The sequence below is a fragment of the Neodiprion pinetum genome, chromosome 5, assembly GCF_021155775.2.
Source record: "Neodiprion pinetum isolate iyNeoPine1 chromosome 5, iyNeoPine1.2, whole genome shotgun sequence".
Lineage (NCBI taxonomy): Eukaryota > Metazoa > Arthropoda > Insecta > Hymenoptera > Diprionidae > Neodiprion > Neodiprion pinetum.
Genome location: NC_060236.1, coordinates 21,341,413 through 21,367,061, shown reverse-complemented (window position 1 = coordinate 21,367,061; position 25,649 = coordinate 21,341,413). Strand labels below are relative to the sequence as shown.

The 25,649-nt window shown below is 38.5% G+C and overlaps 1 protein-coding gene across 8 annotated transcripts; it reads left to right on the top strand.

Annotated features, from left to right (window-relative positions):
• Window positions 1-822: 822 nt before the first annotated feature.
• Atg17 (autophagy-related 17) lies at window positions 823-25,451 on the top strand. Of its 8 annotated transcripts, XM_046630077.2 has the most exons (13): window positions 824-975; window positions 1,409-1,491; window positions 5,802-6,884; window positions 9,195-9,403; window positions 12,233-12,521; window positions 12,971-13,949; window positions 15,348-15,568; window positions 15,655-15,802; window positions 16,244-16,741; window positions 18,021-18,758; window positions 19,289-19,636; window positions 20,110-21,057; window positions 21,540-25,451. In XM_046630077.2, exons 3-13 carry the CDS (start codon window positions 6,817-6,819, stop codon window positions 21,720-21,722), a joined length of 4,629 nt encoding a protein of 1,542 aa, XP_046486033.1. In that variant the 5' UTR covers window positions 824-975; window positions 1,409-1,491; window positions 5,802-6,816; the 3' UTR covers window positions 21,723-25,451. The 8 variants fall into 8 exon arrangements, with proteins under 8 accessions (XP_046486038.1, XP_046486033.1, XP_046486031.1 ...); XM_046630082.2 differs by lacking the exon at window positions 1,409-1,491 and having other exon boundaries at window positions 823-975; window positions 19,289-19,576; XM_046630075.2 differs by lacking the exon at window positions 1,409-1,491.
• The last annotated feature ends 198 nt before the right edge of the window (window positions 25,452-25,649 follow it).

Below are 25,649 nucleotides of genomic sequence, written 5' to 3'. Positions count from 1 at the left end.
GCAATAGTTCTCCGTTATCATTAGTCGCGCATGCATATACGCCTCAAATCATAGACACCAGATACTCGTAAAATATTGTAACTGAATGTTACGTACATGTAAACACTTATAGTGCGCTATGTGTAATGTCACGCGCGTTGTTTCGTGGTATGTGTCAACATGGATGTGTATAACAACATGATCGCACAGAAATGTGAAAATGACGCATAGTCGTTACATCCATACTTATTGTTAGACCTGTAGTACATGTATATTTACACATGTATATGTAAGTATTTATATGTATATCCCTCCTCAAGCCCGGAACTGCGAAGTGTGTACGGACAGATTCGATAAGCGGTTCCTCAGCGCGCCACAAGATGGCGGTCTAACCAGCTTTCACGGAACTTGAGACGACCGAAACTGTTGACTTTATTGATGATTGTCGAATATGTTCCGATGATAGTGTTTCAATCTTGTTTTATTTCTCTTTTCTACGATGCGAAGACATTTTATCAGTCCAGTTACAATCGAGCATGATTCAAGAGAAAAACAAAATAATATTTACGAGCAGAACTGCGCGAGGTTCGTTAGTTTCAAAATTCTTGCCTAACGGTTATGAGAGCCGGATTAGTGTCGGTACCATGGATTATAACCGTCACGGAATGCTTAGGTAGAAACCTGCAAATGGGGATCTGAGAAAAGGACGAAACTGATTGCTTTCGAACAATAATACATCCGTTGCATAGCGCATGCGTTACAAAGTTGGATTCCGCGCAGCAGGTAGAACGCCGACCCGAACCGAGTCTCGACAAGACTCGACTCGCTTCGACTCGTTGTCGAGAACAACGAGTCGAGTTTTGTTGGTTGCCAGTTGCTCCCTGGCAATCAGTCGAGCTGTCTCGGTTATTTCGCTACTTGTTTACACCGTCGTCTGCATATGCGTAGAACCGTAGACAACAGCCGCGTATCGGCCAATTGAGAATAGAAATGAGGGTATTCATTTTTCTTCATTGAATTCAGTAATTTTTTTCTGGTATTTTATCACCGCTGTGTGGTTTTTTTTAGTTTCTGTATACTCGTATAACAATCAAAAAGCACCAAAGTCAGCTACGAACGAATCTCGTTTGCGATTCGATCCGTTATTTGTCAAATAAACAAACGCTTGCGCAGCGTCGGTTTATTTATTTATAGGACTTGTCTTCTTTCACGGTATTTTTCGTTGTTGTTGTTGCTTCCACGTAAATATTGTGTTTAACGACGATGTGTGTATAGGAGGAGTAGTGATTCGAACTCCAAGTGGAAATAGCGAGTCAGTTGTCATTATAATCGTTATTAATCAGTGCCGTATTGGAAATAAGAATCCAATTTTTAAATACATAGAAAAAAGTAGAAAAAGATTCGACAATAATCGATTGAACGTGTGTAGTTTGACCGACCGATGTTCCAACAAAACAGAAGAGGAAACAAACAACAAATCGAGCCAACATAAACAAACTAACATCGAGACAGGTAACACGCATCGTTCTCCTGTTCTGTGCGCAGTGCAGCCTTACGGTGTGTAGATTCGGCATCAATGAACCGTGGCCAATCTTAGATCAAGCCGATAATAGCTGGAAAAATGTCGGAAAAATGGCAGTATGAGTGAGTAGCCGAAACAAGCGGAGAGTGGAGCAGTGAATTGAGGCAGTTGCTGGGCATCGGATCGGCTGAGTTTGACTCGCAGCTGAGCGGAGGGAAAGTGGTGGGTCGTCGGAGCTCAGGGGGAAGAGGGAGACTCGGATTGCCTGGTTGCCAGTTGGCTGGCTCTCTTTGTTCGGGTTTGGGTTTTCCAGCTTACCTACCCGTTGCACAGCGCAACGCAGGCTGGCTGGCAGGCAGGCGGGCGGGTAAAGCAAACAAGGTCCTTTTTCCCAACTTCGATTGTTATTGTTCTCCTTCTTCCTTCTCGCGACTGCACTGTGTTATGATTTTACTCCTCGCATTCAAATGCCAGATTCGCGAAAAATGGTATGAGAAACAGAAAAACCAAAAACTAAATGTAATCCGATGTATTATACCTGTAATAGGAATCGCTCAGTTCTTAAATAAACATGGCTCTTTGAGTACATACATAGTTGCTAGACAATTGATAAATAAAGGAGAATCGTCGAAGGCGACCTTTTCCTGAAGCAGACGAGTAAATAATGAAGAAGAACCAATAAGTTCCCAAATAATATTGATTTTTCTTCAACTCCCATGTTAGAACAATTCGGAAAATTTCGGTATTGTTTAATCATAGTTTGGGTGATTCAATTTTTGCGAAGAAACGGAATGGTGGCCAGCATATCTGCTATGAAACTGTCAAGTGTCCATCCACTTTTTTCCAACTTGAGCTCGTAAAGAAAACTTTTGAAACGACCGGACTGGTTTCAAACGGAATAGCGAGGTTGAGAATCTGAGCCGCAGTAATTGTCAGAGTTTTGTTTTGCTGAGCAGCTGACTACTGACGTTCACTCTTATACCTGCCCCGCTACCTGGCCAGCACCAACCACTGTTGGCTGTCTCACTTCATTTGGCTCACTTGGCTCACATTCAGCATCAGACAGACACTATTACATTGCACCTGTGATAGTATCTGGCAGAAATTATGATATAATTATCATCAGAGGAGCAAAAAGAAGAAGAGAAGTACTGTGATGGTGTTTTGTTCGTTTTTCTTCCATTCGCGTTCATCATCCTCTACTCATCATGATCATTATATTGAATGATAATAATAATAATATCAGTTACCGTGTAAAGTTTTTTATTCTTTTAAAATTCATTAACGCCGGTACAACGATTACCATTTTAATGATGACAGCAATTGCGATATTTGGATGAACGGCTGATGTGCAAAAAAATAATCGAGTAATAAAAACAGGAGATCGAAAATGTATAGTTTCTCAAAAGTTTAAAAATAACGACAATCGTAACAATAATACCAATGATAATATTAAGAAACTCATGTGCGAATTGTAGGAAATGGATGCTGAAAAAAAATGAACTTTGAGACATCAAAATCAAACTCTTGATAGAATTTCCGCCGATTAAATCAATTAGCGTGTTTTTCCGGTGATGTAAACCTCCGTCTCAGCAACCTTAACCTTAACCTCAACTGCGTTGTCGTCATTATCGTTGTTGTAATCTCTTATCGAAATAATAAATACGAAGGCATCATGCAGATATATAAAGGTATGATAGAATTGGTCGTGATTAAAAATACCTCTGAAATTACGCACATAGTGTAGTAGTTGACTATTGTGGAGAGATGGGAGAACTGATCGATGCATTGTGGTATTGTTGCTGTTGCTGTTGACGACATTGGAAACATAGGAAACGTGGTGAAAATGACGTGTGGTCAACAACTACGAGTAAATATTTACAAATCGATAGACGCATGTCTATAAATCCAAACCGAATATTGAAAATAAGAATCAGAATATTTAAGAGTAGAGCAAAAAACTATGAAAGTAAAAAAGCATCGCAATGGCGATCAGATAAGAGCTAAACAGGTAGTAACACTCAGCCACAGAGTTTGTTGTACCTATTGCTACCATCTCTGACTTCATACCTTCCTGCAAGAAAAAGACGACGGCGTTGCCACCGCCGCAACTGATGAGGTCATGCCCAACGATCAACCTCGACGAAAGTGGGGGAGAAATTTGCCAAGAAATTTACAGCTCAGTTTGCGTCAGGCTTGTGGAATAGCGGAGGATTCTCCCTCCCCCCATAAAACCGTTTCATTAGTCTCAAATACGGGCTTTTTATCGTTAGTACTGGCAATGAGCTGACTTCAAGTCAAATCAAGCCCTTTCTGCTTGTGTTTTTTCCTTAGCTTCTTCGAAGTTTGGAAAACGGAAACCGAGATGCGAGAGAGACAAAAAAACAACATCTCTTGGTTTTCCGATCATTAAGAAGGAGAAGAAAAAAGATAAAATGCAAACAATAACAAGAGTCGATGTAATTTCCGATGTACTAAAAGATAATTCGAAGTCTGCACGCTGCAACGTTTGAAATTGGAACGATGATTGAAACCAAGTGTAATTCCGAAAGCGGTGAAATACATTGAATAAATTACACGTTCCGCACACATGCAGTCTCTGCATCAGCATCAACAACACAGCAATAACGATGCTATAGGTGTATAGTTGATTATAGGAGGTGGAGTCCTTTGCTTTTCTTTTTCATCCTCTCGTTCGTTTCGCGATGAACGGGAAGAAGAAGAATGAGAAGAAGCTGAGCAGAGCTCAACGCGGAAACGTTGTCGAGGAGGTCGAGGAGGGGGGGGGGAGGAAGGATTGAAGAGCGCGAAGCGCGTTGGCCCCGCTTTTCCCCCACCATCCTAGGATTTGCAGCGAGTTCAGGCGAACGGTTCGACTCAGCTCTCCGTGGTGCTTCCTTCGTTTTGTACATCCGTTCTCGTGATGGCGACGAGCCGACAACCAGCCAGCGGCTGTGCAACCAGTAAACCGAAGTCGGTTTGCCAGCTGATCGGAAACTCCGCGCGTCATCGCGGCTCTGCCTACGCAAAACGGACACAAGCACCTACAGCGAAATCACTAGTAGGTATATTACTCGGTCTGGTTGATTTTGCTTTCGGTGCTTGTGCCTCGTTTTCGGGTTCCATGGACTAAAAATTTTTGTTTTTATAATTGCTCGAAAATTATAAAAGGATCAGTATCTTCGCTAGAACGTTTTGAGTATTTGTCGAATCGCAGGAAAATTTGATACAAGGAAACTATTTACTTTGATCATAGTTGACGTCTTTAGTTGATTATCTTTTACGAGTGAGTGAGGTCTAATAAATATTACTTTATATTGTTCCACTAATATAAAATTATGGCAATAGTTGCACAATTCACCGTACGCAAAAATAGATTAGTAAGAACGAACACATGTTTGGTGGATTTTGTCGTTACAGCTACAAAACTGATGTTCATTCTTTACTCAAAACTAATGATACTTTACGGGTATGGAGAAGTACAAATATTGTTGAAGATTGTGCATTTAGATAGATAAATAGGTAGATAGGAAAGGCCCATCAGAAAATTAGTATGTCATTGCTCAAAAACGATTGTGAGCGAGGACAGAGTCTGACCAGCAGTCAACGTACGTTGAAACGAAACAACGCGTCCGAAGATCGCCGAAAAAGCGAGGTATGAATACCTATCGCTTATCTTCAGATTGTACGTGACGTGTGCTCTTGCATAGAGGATAGAGGATAGCGTATTAGTAGGAGATAAAGACGTGCGTAATTAAGAGTTTGTGAGGTCGTCGACAAGAGGATTCGCGTACTTCTGCAAGTATAAATAACATAGAATAGATGAGCTTCGTGATAGAGGAAAAGAAAGAAAAAAAAGGCAATTATAGTGAGAAAGAAAGTCAATAAATAAACAGCTGACATCGTTAAGGGAGACAGCAAAGAGAGAGAGAGAGACGAATGGACGAAAGACTCATGTGTCGTATCGTAATGTCATTGTGAATCGTGTAAATCATATTCACATTGAATAATTCTTATTCCTCTTCTCATATCTCTTTTGCGTCTTCTTATTTCACCTAAGTGTATAAAGTGTATCCAATTACTGATGTACAATATATAAATCACAATACGGCTTGTGTAAACGCGTTATTTCATCTTCCTATCGTTTAACGTTGGTGCTGTATTATTTTTTTTGTTCACTTTTCATTTGTGAATCGTCGAATGAGTGTAAATAATATATAAACCTTTCTGCAAAATAGAAAATAAATAAACATACTCAAATTATAATCATAGCGTAATATGTGTCTTTTTTCATTTGCAGTTTCCGAAGAGAAAGGAGAGGAGGACTAATAAAAATTGTGATACAAACAATCCTCAATGTGATAATTGCCAGTGAGAGAGTTATCCTAGGAATCGAGAAAGTGAACTCGAATGTTGAGTAATTCACGAACTCCTGATTGGAGTATGAAAACAACAGTTGTATAAATAAGTTAATCAAATTGGTGAAAATATTATATGGAACAAAGAATATTATTTGTCCCGGCTTTATTGTCCGTGCGAAAGAAGACTAGGATCAGGACAACAAAAAGGGTGAGAATGAGGAGGAGGAACACTGTTCAGGATTGACTCTTATGTCGTCGTCATACTACGCCATAACCTACCCCTAACCCCAAAGAGCCACGTCTTCTCGCTCCTCCTATTGCACTCTATTCACGAATAGTTGTACAAATATTAACAAGTGTTGTTGACGCTGTGTTTTCATAAAGAAGAGTGTGCATACGGTAAATTGGCGGTGAAAGAAGGAATAAGGACGATAATAATAAGAACAATAGTAATAAATCAGCAACAACAGCGACAGCAGGAAGAGGTGAAAGGGAAGGAGACGTTAGCGGATTTCTTCTGATCAATGAATAACAGCACAACGGGGGCCGGCCTCGCGGCTGCTGCTTCTGCCACTTTTCTTCCAGAGGAAAAACAAGAAGTCGAGATTCGGCCCCGGCCCAGCTGACTACTGGCAACGCCGGTTAACGTGCTCGTTATTACCACAGCCGTCGTTAAGATATCTTCCCCGATACTTTATTATTTTCATCCACGCTACTGCTCGGTATAACGGCGACGAGAGGACATGCAGCGACGGTAGTGCGAGAGCAAAACGGAAAAACGAGAAGAAGAGCGAAAACGGCAAGAGAAAAGGGCGCAAACGGTACGAAAGAGATCGAAACAGAGAAGAATCTGAATTTGCTACATATTTGGTCCATATCTATATATATAAAAACTTGTGTGTATATATACACCTGTTATCGTTGACTCAACACTTGAAGACACAAGGCGCAAAGATGCTTTACGTATTTCACGTTGATACCGGAACGACGGTCACCTTCGACATGAAGCTGGCCCTTGAGAGGTAAAGTTCATATTCCAATTATTACTCTAATTACAACGTTACTGCTCGTTTTACGTTGAAACCACGTGCCGAATGCTGAAATTTTTAATCGAAGGAGCTGCTTTTGTGAAAAAAAATTAATTGGACGTGAGTGGAAATAAGTAACATTCCACTCGGTCGGTAAAGACTGAGTGTAGCATCCTCTTGAGTAACATTTCATCACAGAACATATGAATGGTAAATGGAAGTCGATCCGATTTGGCGTGTAAGAATTAATTTTACACAGTCCAATTGGGTAGAAAGAAGGGTACCGATTTGATTTGGAGTTGTAAATTCCTTCAGAAAATGGTTTGTTAACTTAATTGGTTGTTCGAATTCCTATATTTCCTTTGTTCTCCAGTCGGTATATTTTTGATAATTCTTTAGTCCGATAAAAAATGAAATGGGGTTCTTGGTCTTTTCACTTATCTGGACTTTCTGCTACGCGCTGGTCAAGATTGTGCATACACAGCGGTTGATTGCTGCATTTTCAGAGTATGTGTGCATAGAGTAGAAAGTGTAAAGTACAGTGTACAAGAAAATTGTAGTCGCAGCGTGGAGAGCTTTTAGTTGCTTATCATTTCACTTGGTTGTTTGTTCATTAGTTCAATTTTTTTTCTAATCGAACTTCCAATCACCCGTGCATTGTGGTTCGTTTTCTTCTCTCTGTCTCTCTTTCTTTCACTCTCTTTACACTTATTTATTCATTCTCTTCCACCTTTATTCGCAATTTCATTTTCGCCACGCGAGGACGGCTTTGGCAGGTTCTTTTGCACTACTCCTCGTGTTGCCTGAGTTGGCGCAGTTATTAGATGGTGCGTGTCTTCGTTATACAGTGCAGTAGGTTGAAAATGCGTAGAATAACACGGTCATTGCAATCATTATTATCAACAACAACGTGATATACATCCACGCATTAAGAACCGATATGAATATTCATATTCCACATTACAGCTGACTGCGGTATAAAACACAATAAAAAAAAATTGGTGAAAAAATTCGTGTATTCAGGTATAAGGTTAGAAAAAAATACATTCATGGTCGATTACTTTTTTCTCTCTTATTTTTTGGATTCTTCGACAATTTGCTGGAAAAACAATCGGGCAATACTTGAGAAATATTAAAAACTGTCACGAATGCAATTACGCAATTCGCTGGAATTTTTTGTAAACGCGAATCGTCTATTGTCTGTTTTATAAGCCTTAATTCGTAGATGATCAGTCAAATAATCAACCTACAGACATGCCGAGATAACGAAAATGGATCAAACGTGCCCCGTTTATTTATATATTTCTTGTTTACTTTTTTTTCTCTCCGTCGTATGTTGATTTTATTCATTTTGACGCAGGAGGGGGTTAAAATAAGCGCAAAGAAAAAAAAATTGCAATATGCGCCACAAGGAAAAAAGAATTGGGTCAAACATTATTATAGTCGGTCAGGCGGGCGGTCGGTGTCTCGTCTACTGTGTTGATTATCTGTGCGACGAGCAATAATAATAATGGCAATAAGCTCTTCTACTCCTTGCTGCGTCTAGTCGTCGTCACTTTGGGCCAACCAAGTCACACCCACACACACACACGCACACACACACAACCGTTATACCATTGCACATTTGCATTTGCTCTCATTTGAATATAACGTATATACTTATTACCCATGCACACTGACACACGTCGCTGTTGTGTTGATTCGCACTGCACGCTGCTTGCACTTCTAGAACAAAAAATATATGTAAACGCGTGTGCAGTATATTTGTAATAATAAATATTATTATAATCATTCTTGCTGGAATGTATTGTACAAATCGTTGATAAATACAAATCATGTACAGAAAGTTTCTAAAAGAGAAAAAATGCTACGACATATTCCATTAGGTGTTGATCTTTTACTAATTTTTCATTGGTTGCTGTGTCATATTTTTCGTTCATAATTATTCTTTTTTTTTTTTTTCAAAGTCTTTCTGTTATAATCTCGGAAAGAAACGAAGAGAAATGAAAGTAACAGCTGAAAGTATTGTATTATTGTTTGTTTTTTGAGATTGTTACCTTTTATCAAAACGCACGAGTTTCTGTTCGTAATATTTATATATCCACTGTAAAATTACTCTAAATCCTGCATATTTCAACTAGAATGCTAAAAAAATACGTAATGAAGTATTAAGAAATATAGCTACAAAGGAAAAAAAAGCATTAGGAGCACGAATGTTATCTTGTTAGATATGAGTTAATATTGTTAACTTATGATAATAAAGTAACAAGAGATTGACAGTCAATTCTTATTGTATTATCACAGTGTCGCTCAGCTGAAGGAGGCTATAGAAAAAGTATGTGGAGTGGCAACCGAACAGCAGGTCCTGCTCGTGAGCGGGGGTGAAAGTCTCGAACCGAATGCAAGGGTCTGCACCTATTCCGCGGGGACGGACACCAACCCCATTTACCTGTTCAGCAAAGCGTCGATTGAGAGTCAACAGCCTCCCGTGCCGAGCATAGAATATGGCTCAGGTAAGATTTGAGATGATGCAAAGACGAGCATGATTTTGCAATACGCGTTCACTGTCTATTTATATTCGTTTAAGTCAAACCGAAAACAGCACGGGCCGAGAAACGCTTGAGGGAATTTTTAATGTCTCGAGGATCGTTTAGAAAATTACCATGCTTGATGAGTGACTCATTACTGGAAGAGATATTAGTCTCATAAGTTATGATAATCGATTATTCTTTTTTGACAAGAAATTCTCATTAAGATTTTATCTTTGTTTCAACGGCGAATTTGATTCTGAATTTGATAAAATGATCTTGTCGGTTTTCCCACGAAAATAGAAAATAATTTAAATCAACAACTACCGTTCGAAAATAAAACTGTAAACCCGGTAAGTTTTCGACGCTCTTTTTTACCTTCTGCGTTCGTGAAAGCCGTACGGTAGTGTTATTCCGAAAAACATATTCAGATACGTAATACTGGTATGTTGCATCTTCCTGCCTTTGTTGACGGCGGAAAAATAGAAAGAAAAACTGAAAACTGTAGTGAATATTCTTATTCTCGTATCTTTGACGATATGGATACCAATTAATTCTTTAATTAATCATATCGTAATGATGATAGAAGAAAGTGTAAACACTGTGTGGAGGTTTATTGTCGCCTGCCCTTTTTTTTCCTCTTTTTCTGTTCGACTGTTCAGCTCTGTATCGATAATCTTCTGTGATTACTGTGAACAAATTTTATTGTCCAACATTTTTCAATATATTTTTTCTATTCTTCCTTTTCTTTTTCTCATTTTGTCGTACGATCAATTAATTTTATTGCCACAGAGGCAGCTTGGGGGGTGGTAGAAGAAAAAAGTGAGAAATATTTACACTTTCAATTATATCTTGTCACGGTGCTTTATTTTTAAACACTGCTATGTTTTTTTTTTTTTTTGCAATGATTTGTAACATACATCAATTACACAGGGAAAAATACAGATTCTCTCATGCAGTCGCCTCCTGCATATGATATTATTAATATTACAAAAGAGTTAAAAACATCAATAAATGCGTATATACAGTTTTTGTTGAACAAACTGTCTCAGTATATCTGTCGAATAGAACCAAACATAAAAAAAGTGGTTTACGACAGTAATTGGAATATTTCGTCGAAAGTTGAAGAGTTGGTCTGATTTTAACTTTAACAGAATAATGAGCTGAAGAGAAATAACGCTAATAAAATTTCGTTGTAATGGAATTATACTCTAATTCGTATACATATCTTTGAATATTCACTGATACAGAAAAATTTTATTGGTTCATTACCATTATTTACGCACTGTATCTTCGATTAACGATGATTGATGAACCGAATTGAGTTTCTCAGTCAAGTTTGAACCATTGTTCCAGACAAAGTGTTTTTTACTCACTGCAGTCGGCGTAATGTGACGAATGAGGTTGTTAAAACCACGTTTTTACTCGTTTAGCTGATTTTTTTGACTACTCTCTTCCTTTAAAATTCCAATTCCGGGTGGAATTTCTCTGTTGGAGTTTAAGCGAAAACAGGTCGGCAATGAACAATGACAATAATCTACTCGTACCTAGACTGAAAAGCTTTGAGCCATCTAAAACCACTCTGATGTACTTGTTTATTTACGATGCAAATATTACTATGATCGTCATCATAGTAGGCAAATCGTGTAGTGTTGATTTTGATCAGACAGCAGTTCTTTGATCAATTGTTCTTCCCACAATTTAAGTCAAATGTTAATCTTTAACAGCGTCCTTGAAACAGAGATTATCTATGTAAGTTTTAGAACGTGTTATACTTCTAACACACACACGCACGCACGCACGCACGCACGCACGCACGCACGCACGCACGCACGCACGCACGCACGCCCACACATGTATATACATATACTGATAATGCAATACGGACATCGTTTTCTCTCTCTCTGTCTGCGATCCGTCTGCCATGACGTTGTTTTAAACCTTATCTCTAGGTCGTATGATTAAAAACTTTGTCTCACTTATCAAACTTGTCGAAGTCTTACCTCTTGTCCCTCTTTTTCCGACATACACTGAACATCTGGATATATATATACATATATATATGTATATATGCTTGTCCGCATTTTCGTTTCCTCTTCCAGTTTATTATCGTCTTCATAGTTATCTTAACCCCCTTTTTTCTCGACGTTTTATTTTTCTACCTTCTGTTTACACATGATTTCAATATTCAGTTATTATTTATTCCCGTTACAGTGACTCGAAGTAGAGTTTGTTTTTAGAATTTTGTACCTACTTCCGCTACTCGAAATGTTCGATTCTCCGATGGGTAGATGACAAAATCTTGTTGAAGACTAACTAATGTCGACCATGTGTACTCATACGGATCTAAAATTTTATTTATGTATATCACCTGTATTTAAATCCGTATCTGTGTATTAAAAAATTACAATAACGTTCTTCGATCCCCACTCAAATCGAATCCTTCGCTATTAGTCATGTAGAGATGAACAAATATATTCGAAATTCATTACCGTCGAAAGGAAATAAGCGAACGGTGACGAAACCGTGTTACCTTCTTGAAGAAAAATAAATTGAAATCAGAAAAAAATCTAAAGAAAAAAATTCCCCAGAAAAAAGTAAGAAAAGTCGTTAAGAATAAAAATCCCTATATCGACGCGGGAAAAGTCGTTCAGAGTATAAATCCCTATATCAACGCGGAAAAAGTTGTTAAGAATAAAAATCCCTATCCGAAAGTGAGAAAAATCGTTTGATATTTGAAACAAAAAACCTTTGTAGATGACGGCAAAGCGACGTATAGAGCTAACATATCTCTTTTATGGGTAATTTTTTCAGATGTAGATCTTCAGGGGCAGATCGAGGCATCGTTGGTGATGCCGGCTACGTATCAAACGGTTGTGGCGAGAGCACAGCTGGGTCAACAGTGCTGGACGCTGGCGAGGAACCAGACAAGTGTTTGCGAGAAGCTCGTCCACGACCAGCATCTGCAGCAGCAGGGCTGGGCAGCGGTGGTCGCGAACCTCGAAGACATAACACAGATGTTTCAATCGAGGGCAGATCTGCTCCAACAGAGCTTCACTCACTACTTGACGGAACGGCAGCAGTACATCGAACTCTTGAACAAGTAGGGCTCCTCAGTTAAGGGGGTATATATGAATAGTCGGCTGGAAAACTGGGGCAATTTTGGAAACTTATATCTCGACATTCAATTATTCGATTGGGATTTATTTTAACAAAAAGTATGTAGATGAAGCTATGTTTACGTCTTTTAATTTCTTACGAAGATTAAATAGAAGTAAGCATTGTTAGTAACAATAATTTCAACCATTCTGCTTGGTGCCGTGTTTTGCGTTACCCATGTTATTTCAAAAATGGTTCATCCGATTGACTAAATATTTGATGACAAAATTTTTAGATAGTTGGCTCTCTTTGCCACATCGCCCAGATTTGAATTCCCGACATTGAGCCACTTTTTCAGTCCGCTTTTCGTATAAGCATGCTTAATCTGATCTTCCTACTAGTAGAAGTTATGAGTCAAGCCGGATGCTTCACGGCCCAAAATCCTTATTACAGCTTCAGTGAGGACCTCGGCATGCTCTCAAAAATCCCCATCCTCCCTGCGCTTCGGGCGCACGCGGAGGGCTTCCTGAGCCCCGAAGATCAAGATGACGCTGAGTTGGGAACCAACAGCTCGACGACGAGGGCGGAACCGTCGAATGACACCGAACGGGGTGATCAGGCATTGAGTCTGCTAAAGTGGATATCGGCAAAGGATAATCAGAGCAGCCTCGAGCAGGTCGCTGAGCAGTGCTCGAGGGGCTTGGCAACGTTCGACGAGCGGGTGATGGAGTCGCTGAAGTCTGAGGTGAGCAGCGCCATCGAGGCGGCGAACAAGCAGGACTTGAAGGAGATCAAGGGACTCGGGGAGCGGCTCTACGGGCTGGAGCAGCTCATGTTCGAGGCTAAAAAACTGGTCCAGGAGCAGGGCGACCTGGCGCAGGCCTTCCTGCAGAACCAGAACAGGGCCAGCAACCTCGGGGACGCAAGCATCCTTCCAGACCTTTGCGCGTCTCACAAACGGCAGCTTCAGGTCATGCTCCAGAACCACAACCACCTCCGGGACATAAGGAGACGATGCACCAAGGCGAAGGAGGAGCTCTCGGTGAATCTTTATCACCGATTGAAGTGGATAATGTACGTGGAAAATAAAATGATGGAGGTCGACGGGAAGCTCATCATGTACCACGAAAGCCTTAAGCGGCTCAGACGCCATCTTGATGTGCTTCAGCAAATAAATCTCGCCCCTGAAATGTATATGACCGCCGTAGCCGAGGTTGTCCGGCGCAGGACGTTCTCTCAATCTTTTCTCGTGTGGGCCAGTAATCTCGCGTGTCAGCTCCTGACTGTTCATAGCGAGGAGATCGCCAGAAGAAGGGACTTTCTGGGGAAGTTTGAAGGGCACTTTTTGAACACCCTTTTCCCTGGACTCGAGGATACTCCCCCGGATTTCGCCACTCAGGCTCCTTCTGTTTTCGACAGTGCATTGCCAAAGGTAAGGATTAACGGGAAATCGGACCTTGCTATCTTGCCGCAGGTTGGGTGAGTCGCATTTCACAGTTTCTTCTCCTGAATAACAAAATGGTATTCAAACTCAAGGAAATCACCCAGTTTAATGTCACGAGTATCTGGTCTCTTAGAACTACAAAACATAGTTTGGACCGATTGTACAGTAGCGTTCCATGACCTCAAGCTGGTTGAGAATCAGCTGTAAGTATATTTAAATTGTTTACGAACTTACCTTGATGACTACCTTACAAGCGTGATCACAAACTGCATAATTTTCTTGAAACTGAAGAGATTTCATCACTTCAAAAGCGAGATCACGAGGTACAATAAACCAATATGAATCACAACAGTTTTAAATACTCGAGGGCCAAAATAAAGACACCCGTGTTTTGGCGTTTCGCGTAATGGGCATTTATTAGGTTGAAAAAAACTGGAATATTGTGTTCGATATCATCCGGAAAGTGATAAAATTTATTGAGAATTTTCCTGCATTTTTATTTGGAGCCATTTTGTTTTCAAGAATGTCATTATGAAATGAAAATTTTGTAGCCTATAGGTCAAATATTCTAGCCTGCCTGCAGTTACCTAACGTTGTGTATAAAATATTTAACGAAATATGAGCTAGTTGAAAAAAACTATTTGGCATGTTTTCAGAAGATTAATAGCAAAAAAGAACGATTTTTGGAAGACATCGAAAGCAAGTTTGAAATATTTTTATTCTCATCAAAAACTGGCCATTCAGTGATAACCCGAAACACGGGTATTCTTATTTGGGTCCAAGACGGTAGTTAACATTCATTTTATTGAAATTGATCTGTTGTATCGCGTGATTTTCTATTGTCAGAAGAAGAATAAACTGTGTATTACGATTTCTTGAATTTGTTAGGAAAGCAGGATGGTCTGGCACACCTCGCATGGTCGAAAATCAGTTCATCAGTTCCCAACAATCGGAAAAGAACAGAAACGGATTGAGAATTTCAATACGATCTATTCCGATTTCTTTGTCCAAACGGATGTTTCGTATTCTTTGAAAAGAATTAACTCGGGTAGAAAGAATTGAATCGGATTGATAATTGTCATCCCGTATTCTAAATGAATAATTGAAACGAACAAGCTATTAGAGGTGGCATTGTCGCGAATATGACGGGATAGGAAAGAACAGATAAAATCAATAGAAACGAATAAACAGATTAAAACGAACAGTGTCTCATTGGAATAACTCATGCTTAATTCGGAAACTTAATGATATGGGATTCATAATTCTGCTAATCGTTCCGTTTCTATTCTTTTCCGATCGTTGGGTTGTGAAACACTTTCTGATCACCTCCGTTGCGGTCAGCTAATGAATTCGTTCCTTTTTTTCACCCATAAATTCAACAAACAGCTAACTTCGCACGATATGGAATCGTTGAGAAAAACTTTGCCGGATCTTGCCCTGGCAGTGTCTACTCCTGACCTGAACAGCATCACTCAATTCTTTCTGTCGAAAAGTCTGACCGAGGGAAGCAGCATCGAAGGCTCAAAGGACAAGGAAAATGAGCAGGACTTAACAAACCCTGACGATAAAAATTCGAGCCCTCTGAGGGCGCCGCTTCTCGGCGATCGGTAAGCTACTCGTTGAGCGATTCACCCTGTGAGGCAATTCCAAACCTCGAGAGAAAAGCATCAAAACTATTTTCATCTATTTTCAGTGGCGGGGGTTTCGAGTCTGAGACGGATACCGAAGAGTTTGAAAAAATCGGACAACAGGGTCAGACGATAACGGAGCTGAAGCAGGGTGGAGTCAATCTGGAATCATTCGACGGTGACACAGCGTCGGATAAGGAAAAACGATCAGAGGTTTGTCCCTCGCAGAGCGTATCCCTGAATTCTTCTTGCTCTTCTTTGGTTGGATCGTCATCGTCGTACCGATCTCAAAACATCAGCACTCAACCCACGATTAACAAAAACCATAATCAAATCCCCAGCTCATCGTCAGTCTGTACGCCACGCATCATTCATCCGGTTTCGTTCGATAGCGCAAATAACTCTTTCACTACGCCTTCTAACCATAATTCTTCGAGTTCCTCTTCGTCCCATTTTTTACCCGGTGCACCTCAGACAGCGAGCGATCGCTACTTCTTAATTCTTAGTCCTCTAGCAGAGTGTTCGGAAAATGGAGATTCGAATTTCCGCCCATCATCCGTATCATCGTCATCGCCAGTTCGCTGCAGCTGCAATTATTCTTATTCTTCAAAGGAAAATGATCTTGATTATTATTGTGATAATTTTGGTAATCAGTTAGCCTCTGCTGCCGCGACGACGTCAACGACGACGGTTAACATTCAAGATCATCACCATCATCATCATCGCCGTCGGTGTCACTCGACGAAGAGCAACAACACCAACAAATCTGCTGCTGCTACTTCTTCTTCTACTGTTACTCATTCTCCCGATGGTCATAATCATCCCGATCCCATAAATAATCCTTCCTTAAACAATCCCGCGGTGTGCGACGGTGGCGGAAGTGGAAACGAAGGTTCGGGCGAAGCTTGCGGACCAGGATCAGGATCAGGATCAGGATCAGGATCAGGATCAGGATCAGGATCAAGATCGGGAACCAGAGAGCAAGGAGGGCACCAGCTCGACAGTGCGGGGAGCAGTTCTTCGTTGGAAAATGGAATCGGGGATTTCATGGGTACCGAATTTTATATGGACGAATCATTGCCCAGCAGCCTTAGTGAACACCCGGGTCCAAGTGTCGATGTTCATCATCAAGCAATCGTTACCCTATTACAGGTACTTTGCTTTAAAGAAAAAAGAGTCAGTAACAGCAAAGGCAACAAAAAATTAGACGCCTCTTATTAGAATTGTTTTTTAGTGAATGAGTATTATTATTCTTCTTATTATTATTGACTGAAGTTAATTATCGTTGAGATTATCAGGTATCATCGTCTACATCATAATTATTTCCTAACGACAATCTGTATACTGCAGTATTCACCGGAATACAATCTTTATTGCTTTGATATTTCCAAGTGACTTAGAAAAACTAAACACAAAAAAAAAAGCTATCTTCAGTCAGTAGGTATGTACTACTTGTTCATATTTAATTTCTGTACTGTGTAATATGCAGACACACGCTAACCTTTTTCCATCCACCATGTAACACAGCTTAATCTCAAAGCAATAACACCACTCTACATCTGCTTTCACACTTTGTTGCCTAAAATTCTTGTAAAGAAAGTATTACCTTTTAATTTGAAGCTTTTTTTTCCTAATTGGTTTTGCAATTATATTGTTAATCGGTATTTTGTCTTTGTTATTTTGTTTTATTCATTGTACGATACTTTTATTGTTATGTTTCGAATAATTGATTCAATTAACTTTGACGATTACTTTGCTGCTTGTGCACTTGAGAACTTTTTTTATGTAACCCCGTTTGATTTTCAGTTGTATATTGTAGTTATATTATTATTGCTATTATTGTTATTGTTAAATATGTGCGCAGCTTCAGCTACTTTTAATTTTTTGTTTTACAGGTTAAAATAGCTGCCGTCGCACCCCAGAAACATGAACAACAAAAAATAAACCTTCCCCATAATATTTATTCCCCATACTCGTACTATTCGTTGTGTCCTACATAAAATAACAATAATTTTATGAATCATAAACTTTCGACGAGTAACGTAATTATACATATTATAATACCATTGATTATCATTTAACGACAGATAAACAAGGTTGATACTCCACAATGCTTTGAAACAACTTAACACAGCTTTCATTTTCCGAAATTCATATTAAAAGAATAAAATGACCACCACGCATCAAATTCATATTCGAAATTTGAATTGCTGTTCATCGATTCATAATAAATTAGGCCATTAAAGTGTTTGTACAGATGTCTTTGATCAAATATTTCGCGACTTAATTCGATCACAGAGAGAAACTAGTTTCGAAATTAGTAGTAACAGAAGAAGAAGAAAGTGTAATGATCTGATCAAGTAACTTAAGTGTCTAGCAAATTTTGGTAATCGAGCCAACCGTAACTCAGTTTTGCTTCATCATTTTTTAGGAGAACTTGGGAAACACGCGGGAAGAAGTCGAACGGCTCCAGTCGATACTTCGCTGCATGAAATCAGTGGCAGGCGAAGCTCTGCTGGCTTTACGTCAGGAGTTGGCGATAATAAGGGAGCGCATGCTGATAGGGAACTCAGGGCTGACGGAGCTGACGGAGGATGTGAGACAGGCACTCGAAATTCACTCTGGAGAATGCGAGAGGACGCTGCAAGAGCGAGAGCAGGAACTGACTGTCGACCACGAGCTGGAAATGGCCGATTTACGGAAGCTGATGCAGAGTCGCGAGGACGACATCCGTTCCCTCGAGCAGACGATCGTCGAGAAGGAATCCGAGCTCTCGGAGCACGAGAGACTGCTCGCGGCTCTGCGCCAGAAGATGGACGCTGACCAGACAGAGTTCCGCCAGTTTCAGTCCAGGATCTTAATGATGGAAGAAGCCATCGAGAGGGCCAATATGGAAAAGGATATCGCTCTCAAGGAGAGCCAGCAGGTGAGTAAGGCCGAGATCGATGCACTCAATGCATCGCTCGCTGAAAGCCAGGAAAGGGTTGGACAGCTTGAGGAACGCCTCAACGCTATTGGAGCCGAACACGAGGAGGCCATCAAGGCTGCCACCGAAAAGTACCAGAAGGTTTATAAAACGGAACTGGAGAACATCAGGAGTAGGTTTAAGCTCATGGCAGCGTCGACGATGGAAAGAAGTCCGAGCGATTCAAGTCTTGAGAAGATCGAGGTGAGGCTTTCTCAATTTTTTTTTCTCAACACCCTCTTAACTCAAAATGAAACTATAGATTTTTTTAATTTAGATCGGAATCGATAAGGTTCTTTTTACCTGGAAGTTGGTCAAATTTTAAGCAGCATCTGTCGAAACGTTTCCGAGTTATTCGAAAAAATGTACATTTGTTAGACAATAATTAAGAATTGGATGAATCGATTTATATGAAACTTGGTCCATTAGTTCAGCTTGATTCGATTTAGACCTGATTAAATTTTGAAGAAATTCGGCTAACATAAGCCGATGTCGAGTTATGTACAAATATTTACACTTCTCTTTTCGACGATAACTCGAAATTGGATGAATCTATTTAGATAAAAGTTGGTCCATTGGTTTGGCTTCGTACAACTCGAAAATGGTAATATTTTGATCAAAATTTGCTGAACCATGTAAAGTTATTTGACGAATGAACAATAATCGGATTAGTTGACGAAATCTACCTCTTTGATCTAACGACCTTGAACCTGCTTTTTCATATCGAAACTTAGCGTCCTGAAATGATTGAGCTTGTCAACCACGAGGCGATTGTGGCAAAGTTGCGGGAGGACATGAAGACTGAGAGGACGACAGCCATTCGTGGCGCCATCGAGAAGGAAAGATCAGAATGTGCTGCCAAATTGGACCATGAACTGAGGCTGGCCAGGCAGAGAAACGACGCCGAGAGACAGATCTGGTTCAATGAAGCCATGCGTCGGGTGATCGAGGAGAAGGAGAGGCAGCTCGAAACTCATAGGTCCAGGGAAGCCATGCTGTCCGAAGAGTGTGAACGCTTCAAGGTAACCATCAGGAGGCTCACCGAGTCGGAGACCATGATTCGACAAACGCTTACCGAAACCGTAAGCATTTTAAATCATTCATGTCAATTGTAGTTTTTCGGTGTAAATCAGAGACTGTTCGGAACGGAGCGATGTATGGTTTGATCAAATAAACTTTTTCTGAGTTTAAATCGAAAGGCACCATTTGATGGCACTGCAGGCATTTCACGGTTTCAAAATCACTCGTATTTGATTTTAATAGTCTATTCCTTCCTTACCTTGTATCACGTTTCAATTTATTGTAATAAAATGAAAACCTGACCGCTTGCATAAGGTTTTCTGCATCTTAAATTTGATATGTTTGACCTAAAACGACCGGCTAGTCTTTCGACGCCATGTTGTTCAGCTATACTCATGTTATGTTGGACCTCAAATGAACCTTTGTTTTGTTATTTTTTGATGTTTGGTTCCTACACGCGATTGATAAAAAACAAAACGTTTTTAAAAAGTGGAAAAACAGATGTAGATAAAATCGAGATAACTATTTTCGTCAGGTCGAGAGTCTTGAGGCAGACAAAGTAAGACTAGAGGCGAACATGGAGGCTGATAGAAACGAGTTGAAAGACCGTGAGGACAAGTTGAAGGAGTTGGAATCCGAGAGAGATAAATTGCGGGCGGAGCTGAATGACGAGCGTCTGAAGATGAGCGAGGGAGGTGGGTGCTTGGAGGAGGCTGTGAAGATGCTGGAGGCGAAGAACGAGAGGCTGGAGACGATAAATGCGGGGGCTGACTCACGACTGCAAAAGCTGGAGGCGGAGAAGGACAAGCTGAAGGCAGAGCTGGAGATCCACAGAAAAATTGACGACATCGAAGTCTCGGAGTCCAAGAAGGTACGGCTTGAGTCAGAGCCAGACCTCCAGGAATTGATACGGCGACTCGAGTTAGTCGAGGGTGAGAACAAGCGGTTAAAATCGGAGATGCGAATTCTCCGCGAGGGCAGAAGCATCCTTGAATCGAAAGTCGAGGCTCTGAAGTCCGACAATGTCGCCCTGAAGATGGAACTCGTCGAGGAAAGATCGCGGCGCCGGAATTGCACCGGCGAGGCGATGACCGCCTCCGCTGCTCCTGATCCTCGCGAAAAAGACATGTGCGCCTCAGTCGCCGTGATTCCGGAATCTTCGAGCCGCGATGCCGCGACGAGCCCCGAACCCAGCAGGCGAAAGTCGTCGGTCCACGTCGACAACAAACTTACTCGCAGCACAAGAAACCTCATCCAACAGTCAAAGATCAGCATCTGCACGTGCAATCCAGGCGACATCGTCCTCGTGCTGTGGGAACCTGCTTACTCATCTTACACAGTACTTCAAGAAACCGATGCAATATATTTAGTGCACTCCGACAGTATCGTCCTTCTCGATCTGAAACTTAATCCCGACGGCACTCCGAAGAAGAATCACACGGTTGCTGAGGTTGTCAAAAAAGAGTGGTGCCTCGCGAAAAAGGTGAACAGAATTTTGGTTAGAAAACTTTATTAGAGATTCTGAAATTTGTGTTGTAACAGCAACATCGATTCACATCTAAAAGATGCCATGGTAGTGGAAAATGTGCGATACTATCGGGTCGTATTTCATTTTAAAAGTCTTTTTGTGACCAATATTTTTCTCCTTGATGATCTTAATGCATTAGAATAGAGGTTTATTCACTTGCACGGTGCTTTCTGTCCTTTTATATTCGTGTTATTCACCAAATACGATCAGCTGATAGCCGAGTTCCACGCCATGTTTTCTAGCCGTGTCCATATAATATAAACCCTCGTAGTTTAACAGCGACAGAACACGAATTTTGATTACCTGGTATTCAATTTAAAGTGAGATAATCCATCGGATTTCTCAACGTTATCAAAAAAATCCCATTCCGTAATGAACTTGCCATTGTAACATAGGTGTTAATTAACTATCATGTGTGCATTTCCTTGATTTTTCAGGCAAATAACCGATATAAAGTTGAGGAAGGCAAAACATTTTATCGGGTTAAACTTAAGCCACAGCAGAAAGAGACCGGTAGTACTTACACTGGAAGTAGTGTCAGCAGTAGCTGTCAGACGAGCGAGGCATTGATGAAAGGATCTCCGTCATCGTCTCATCAACATCAGCCTTCATCCCACTGACAAACGGTAGCGTCGCATCCCGACTCGAGTTCTGGAACACGATTAAACTGGTGTAATGATACAGCAAATGATTATCAAGTTAAAACTATGGTATCACCTGTAACGAGAATGTCGAAATTCTTTGAATTCATTAGTATATCTTTGTCTGATCAGCCTATTTAAATGCCGGGTGATTGGCACACGAAATAATAATAACAACAACAAGAATAATAATAATAATGACAATGATAATAGGCAATTGAGACGTACTATTGGTTGATTTCATAGGATGTTCAATCATTTCTAATCGATATGGAATTTTACCGTCACTAATGCGTGAAGAAAACGAGTAACGCGATATTTAAAAAAAAAAAAGAAATTCAATCATCAACATACCAATTTGGTGCTGAGATTTTTTTCAAAATTTCTCGGGTCTGATAATATTTTTGTTTGTTTCTAATCGGACGTTAATTATGAGTAACAAAAGAATTATAAAATTTGAAAAACAAGAAGCGGAGAAGAAATAAGAAGAAATTAATTGTTCAGTTGAAGAATTATAATTGAAATAAGAAAAACGAACATATTCTGAGCGGGTTTTCTTTTTCTTCGGTTGTTGTCTCCTAAAGAATGAACGAGGTTGATGAATCCAGATTCGTATTTATACATACCAAACGTGCGTGAAGTCTTGATGATAGAATGAATTCTATTATATAATATAATATTATTACTATATTGTACCTAGATGATGTTAATCAATTGATTACCTATACTTTTCGTGATATAAAATATTTTAGTTGTAATATGAATAGTAATATTAATAATAGGATACATAGATGAGAATATTAAACTTTATGATAATATTAAAGATTTGAAGTAATAATGATAGTGGTGATGAATGAGTAAATGATACAAAATTAATAATAATAACAATAACAATAATGATAATGATAATAATGACAAAGGTATGAAAAATATGATTATTTGCGTATTCAACTTGGAAATGAGCCTAAAAAAATAAACAATAGATGAAACGAGTAATCCGGAGGCGAGTGAATACCTACATAAAAAAAGAGGAAGATACGTAGACGTTTAACACGGGACCTAAAAGCAGATAGCTGACATACCTATTAACATAGGCACGGCGTTTTATTGTGATACACATAAAATACAACATATATATACACCTCTATCAATAATTTTTATCACTATACCATTTGTAGATAAAATAATATTAATAGAAAATTGAATGACGTAAAAATTTTATATTGCGTTAAAGAAAAAACTTACTGAAAGAGGGTTAAAAATTCTTTCAACCTATTGAAACATCGCGCGCTGTGAACGAAGCTGCTACAGTAATAGCAAAAAAATATTAAGAAAAATCTCATTGATTCTCTGCAATTTTATGTGGTAACAAAGGGCAGTGAGATTAAACGACTAATAAACAGAATTAAACAAACGAACAAAAATAATAAATATATGAATGTACGTTACGTAATTTAAACTGATGAAATAAATACAAAACGAATCAAAACATCGTTAATTTTATAGTTTAATGTCGCACATTCTTGAATGTTTCGTCTTCTTCGCTATAATTGTAGATGATAATATTTATGAACGAAAAACGAATCAAACAATTCTGACGTGTTTCATTTACGTTCATTGTAGTTTATTTCCATATTTTCGAACGGGAAGTGAATAAAATGTACCATCAACCACAAATATAATGTTGATAATCATAATGATTGATATTGATACAAAGGTAATTAAGAAAGTTTTGTGATTCAATTAATTATAGTTATTATATTATTACATTATATTGTGTAGTGTGTTAGAGAAGTGACACTAACAATAATAATGATAATAATAGTAACAATAACAAGTTATGTTATATATACTTTATTTTCGCTCTAAATTTCTAGTTGGTAACAGACATACCCATAAAAAATGCCCACACAGGATGAAATATGCAAGAAGAAAATCATATTCTATAGCGATATTTGTAGAAATATTATTATTCTTATTGAATAAAATAGGTACGTTCGTGTATTGTAGTGATTTTATATTTAATATTGCATAAATAGATCATAAGAGTTGCCAAACTATTTTGGTGAGATACGATAGAAGAAAAAACACTTTGGTTTTGTCTATAGTTCACAATTATCGATTATAAATTACATTCAAATAATCGTATAATAACACCCAATTTTTTCATTATCCTCTAATAAGCCGAGCCGTCGAATGTAAAGTCGCAGAAGAAGAAGAAGGAGAAGAGAAACGAGGATATAACTGAATTTAGGAAATAATGTTATTCTCCCTCTTTTTTTTTTTGGTTCCTTACTATTTTATTTACTGTTATTTCGATGTATTTCCTACAGGATTTGTCGGATATTCTACTGAGAATTCGGCAGTTAATCGTTCTGTATTTTTGTTCTGTAACAGAACTGTTGAATTGACACGGGGTAATACTTTTTTGTCGATTTGATGATCAAAAAAAAAAAATTTTTCAGTTCAATCCATTGCGTTATTATAATTACTATTATTATCAAAATCCTACTGCTAATCTAGCTTGAAAAATGACTATCTTATGAGAATTAATCTAGTATAAAACGTAAGTAACTAATTAGCATAAACATACTTATATATATATATATATATATAAGTATAATAAGGTATAATAAATCTATGATGAAACATAATAATAATATACTAATATAATATCTAGCGATTGTACATAAAAATTACCTTCGATACTAATGTAATGAATTACAATACCAGGCTTGAATATGCGATGTGATGAATGTGTGATCATAAGTATTTACGTAAGCACTGTATGCATATGTACGTGCAATAATTGTGTACAATATCGTGGCAGCTGCTAATTAAATTTATTCATTCGTCTTTTTCTTTCATACAAAAAAATTGTTTTTGTTCCATTTTTTTTTTTTGTTTTTTTTTTTGTTTTTTTTTATAAGAAAAAAGTACCACAACTGTGTCATTATTATTAATATCAAATATATTGTATCTGATAGCAGACATGCTGTGTAGTAACGAATTTTCAAATCTAATTATTACGATTTATATACACCATTTATTACAGACCACGTGCGTAATATATGGTAAATTCTTTATAAGTTAAAAGAATCATTTGCTTACACGAAAAAAGAAAAAGCCACGTGAAAATAGAGAATTAACTGCATAATATTTACTGCAAATGCCTAAATACACCGTAAACTTGATGTAATTGTGTAAAATAAAAACATACATACATATGTATCTACACGCTCACACCTGAATGTCGATTAGGTAGTAAGTTTTATCGATTTTAAAACGTAAGAAGGTAAATAGATCTAGTTAGGGCGGAAGTATAGTTCACTCTAATTACATTATACATCAAATATTACATAAGTAGTATGTAAGTACTTACTCGACAGTTGCAGCGTACGTTGGTACATACGTGTGAGATGGATAAGGAAGTAAAATATGGTGATTATTTTTTCATATAATTCAAAATATCTTTTCTATGTTCCTTAATTTTTTACTTGTATTTTGCATTCACTTAGTTTATGTTCTACATTTTTTTGTTTTGCAAACTGCTTTATTGATTCATGTCCAATTGTCAATCTGTTCAAATTTATTGATGATGTTTGAAGATTGAGGGAAAAAAAAAAAAAAAATTTGAAATACAAATTAGAGATAAATTGATTTATATTGACAAGAAACCGTTTTGTGTAATTCCATATTCTATGATAGGTGTAAGTTATGATATTGTATCGTAGATTGAATGCGGTAATTGTTGAAACGACGAGAATTCATTTTTTATTTAATAATAACATATGATTATAATTCTACATTAAGATGATATAGGATAATCAAAAATTATTGGGTGATAAAAACACGATAAGAATAATAATAAAGAAAATTGCATTTTAAACTGCCTCGTTTATTATT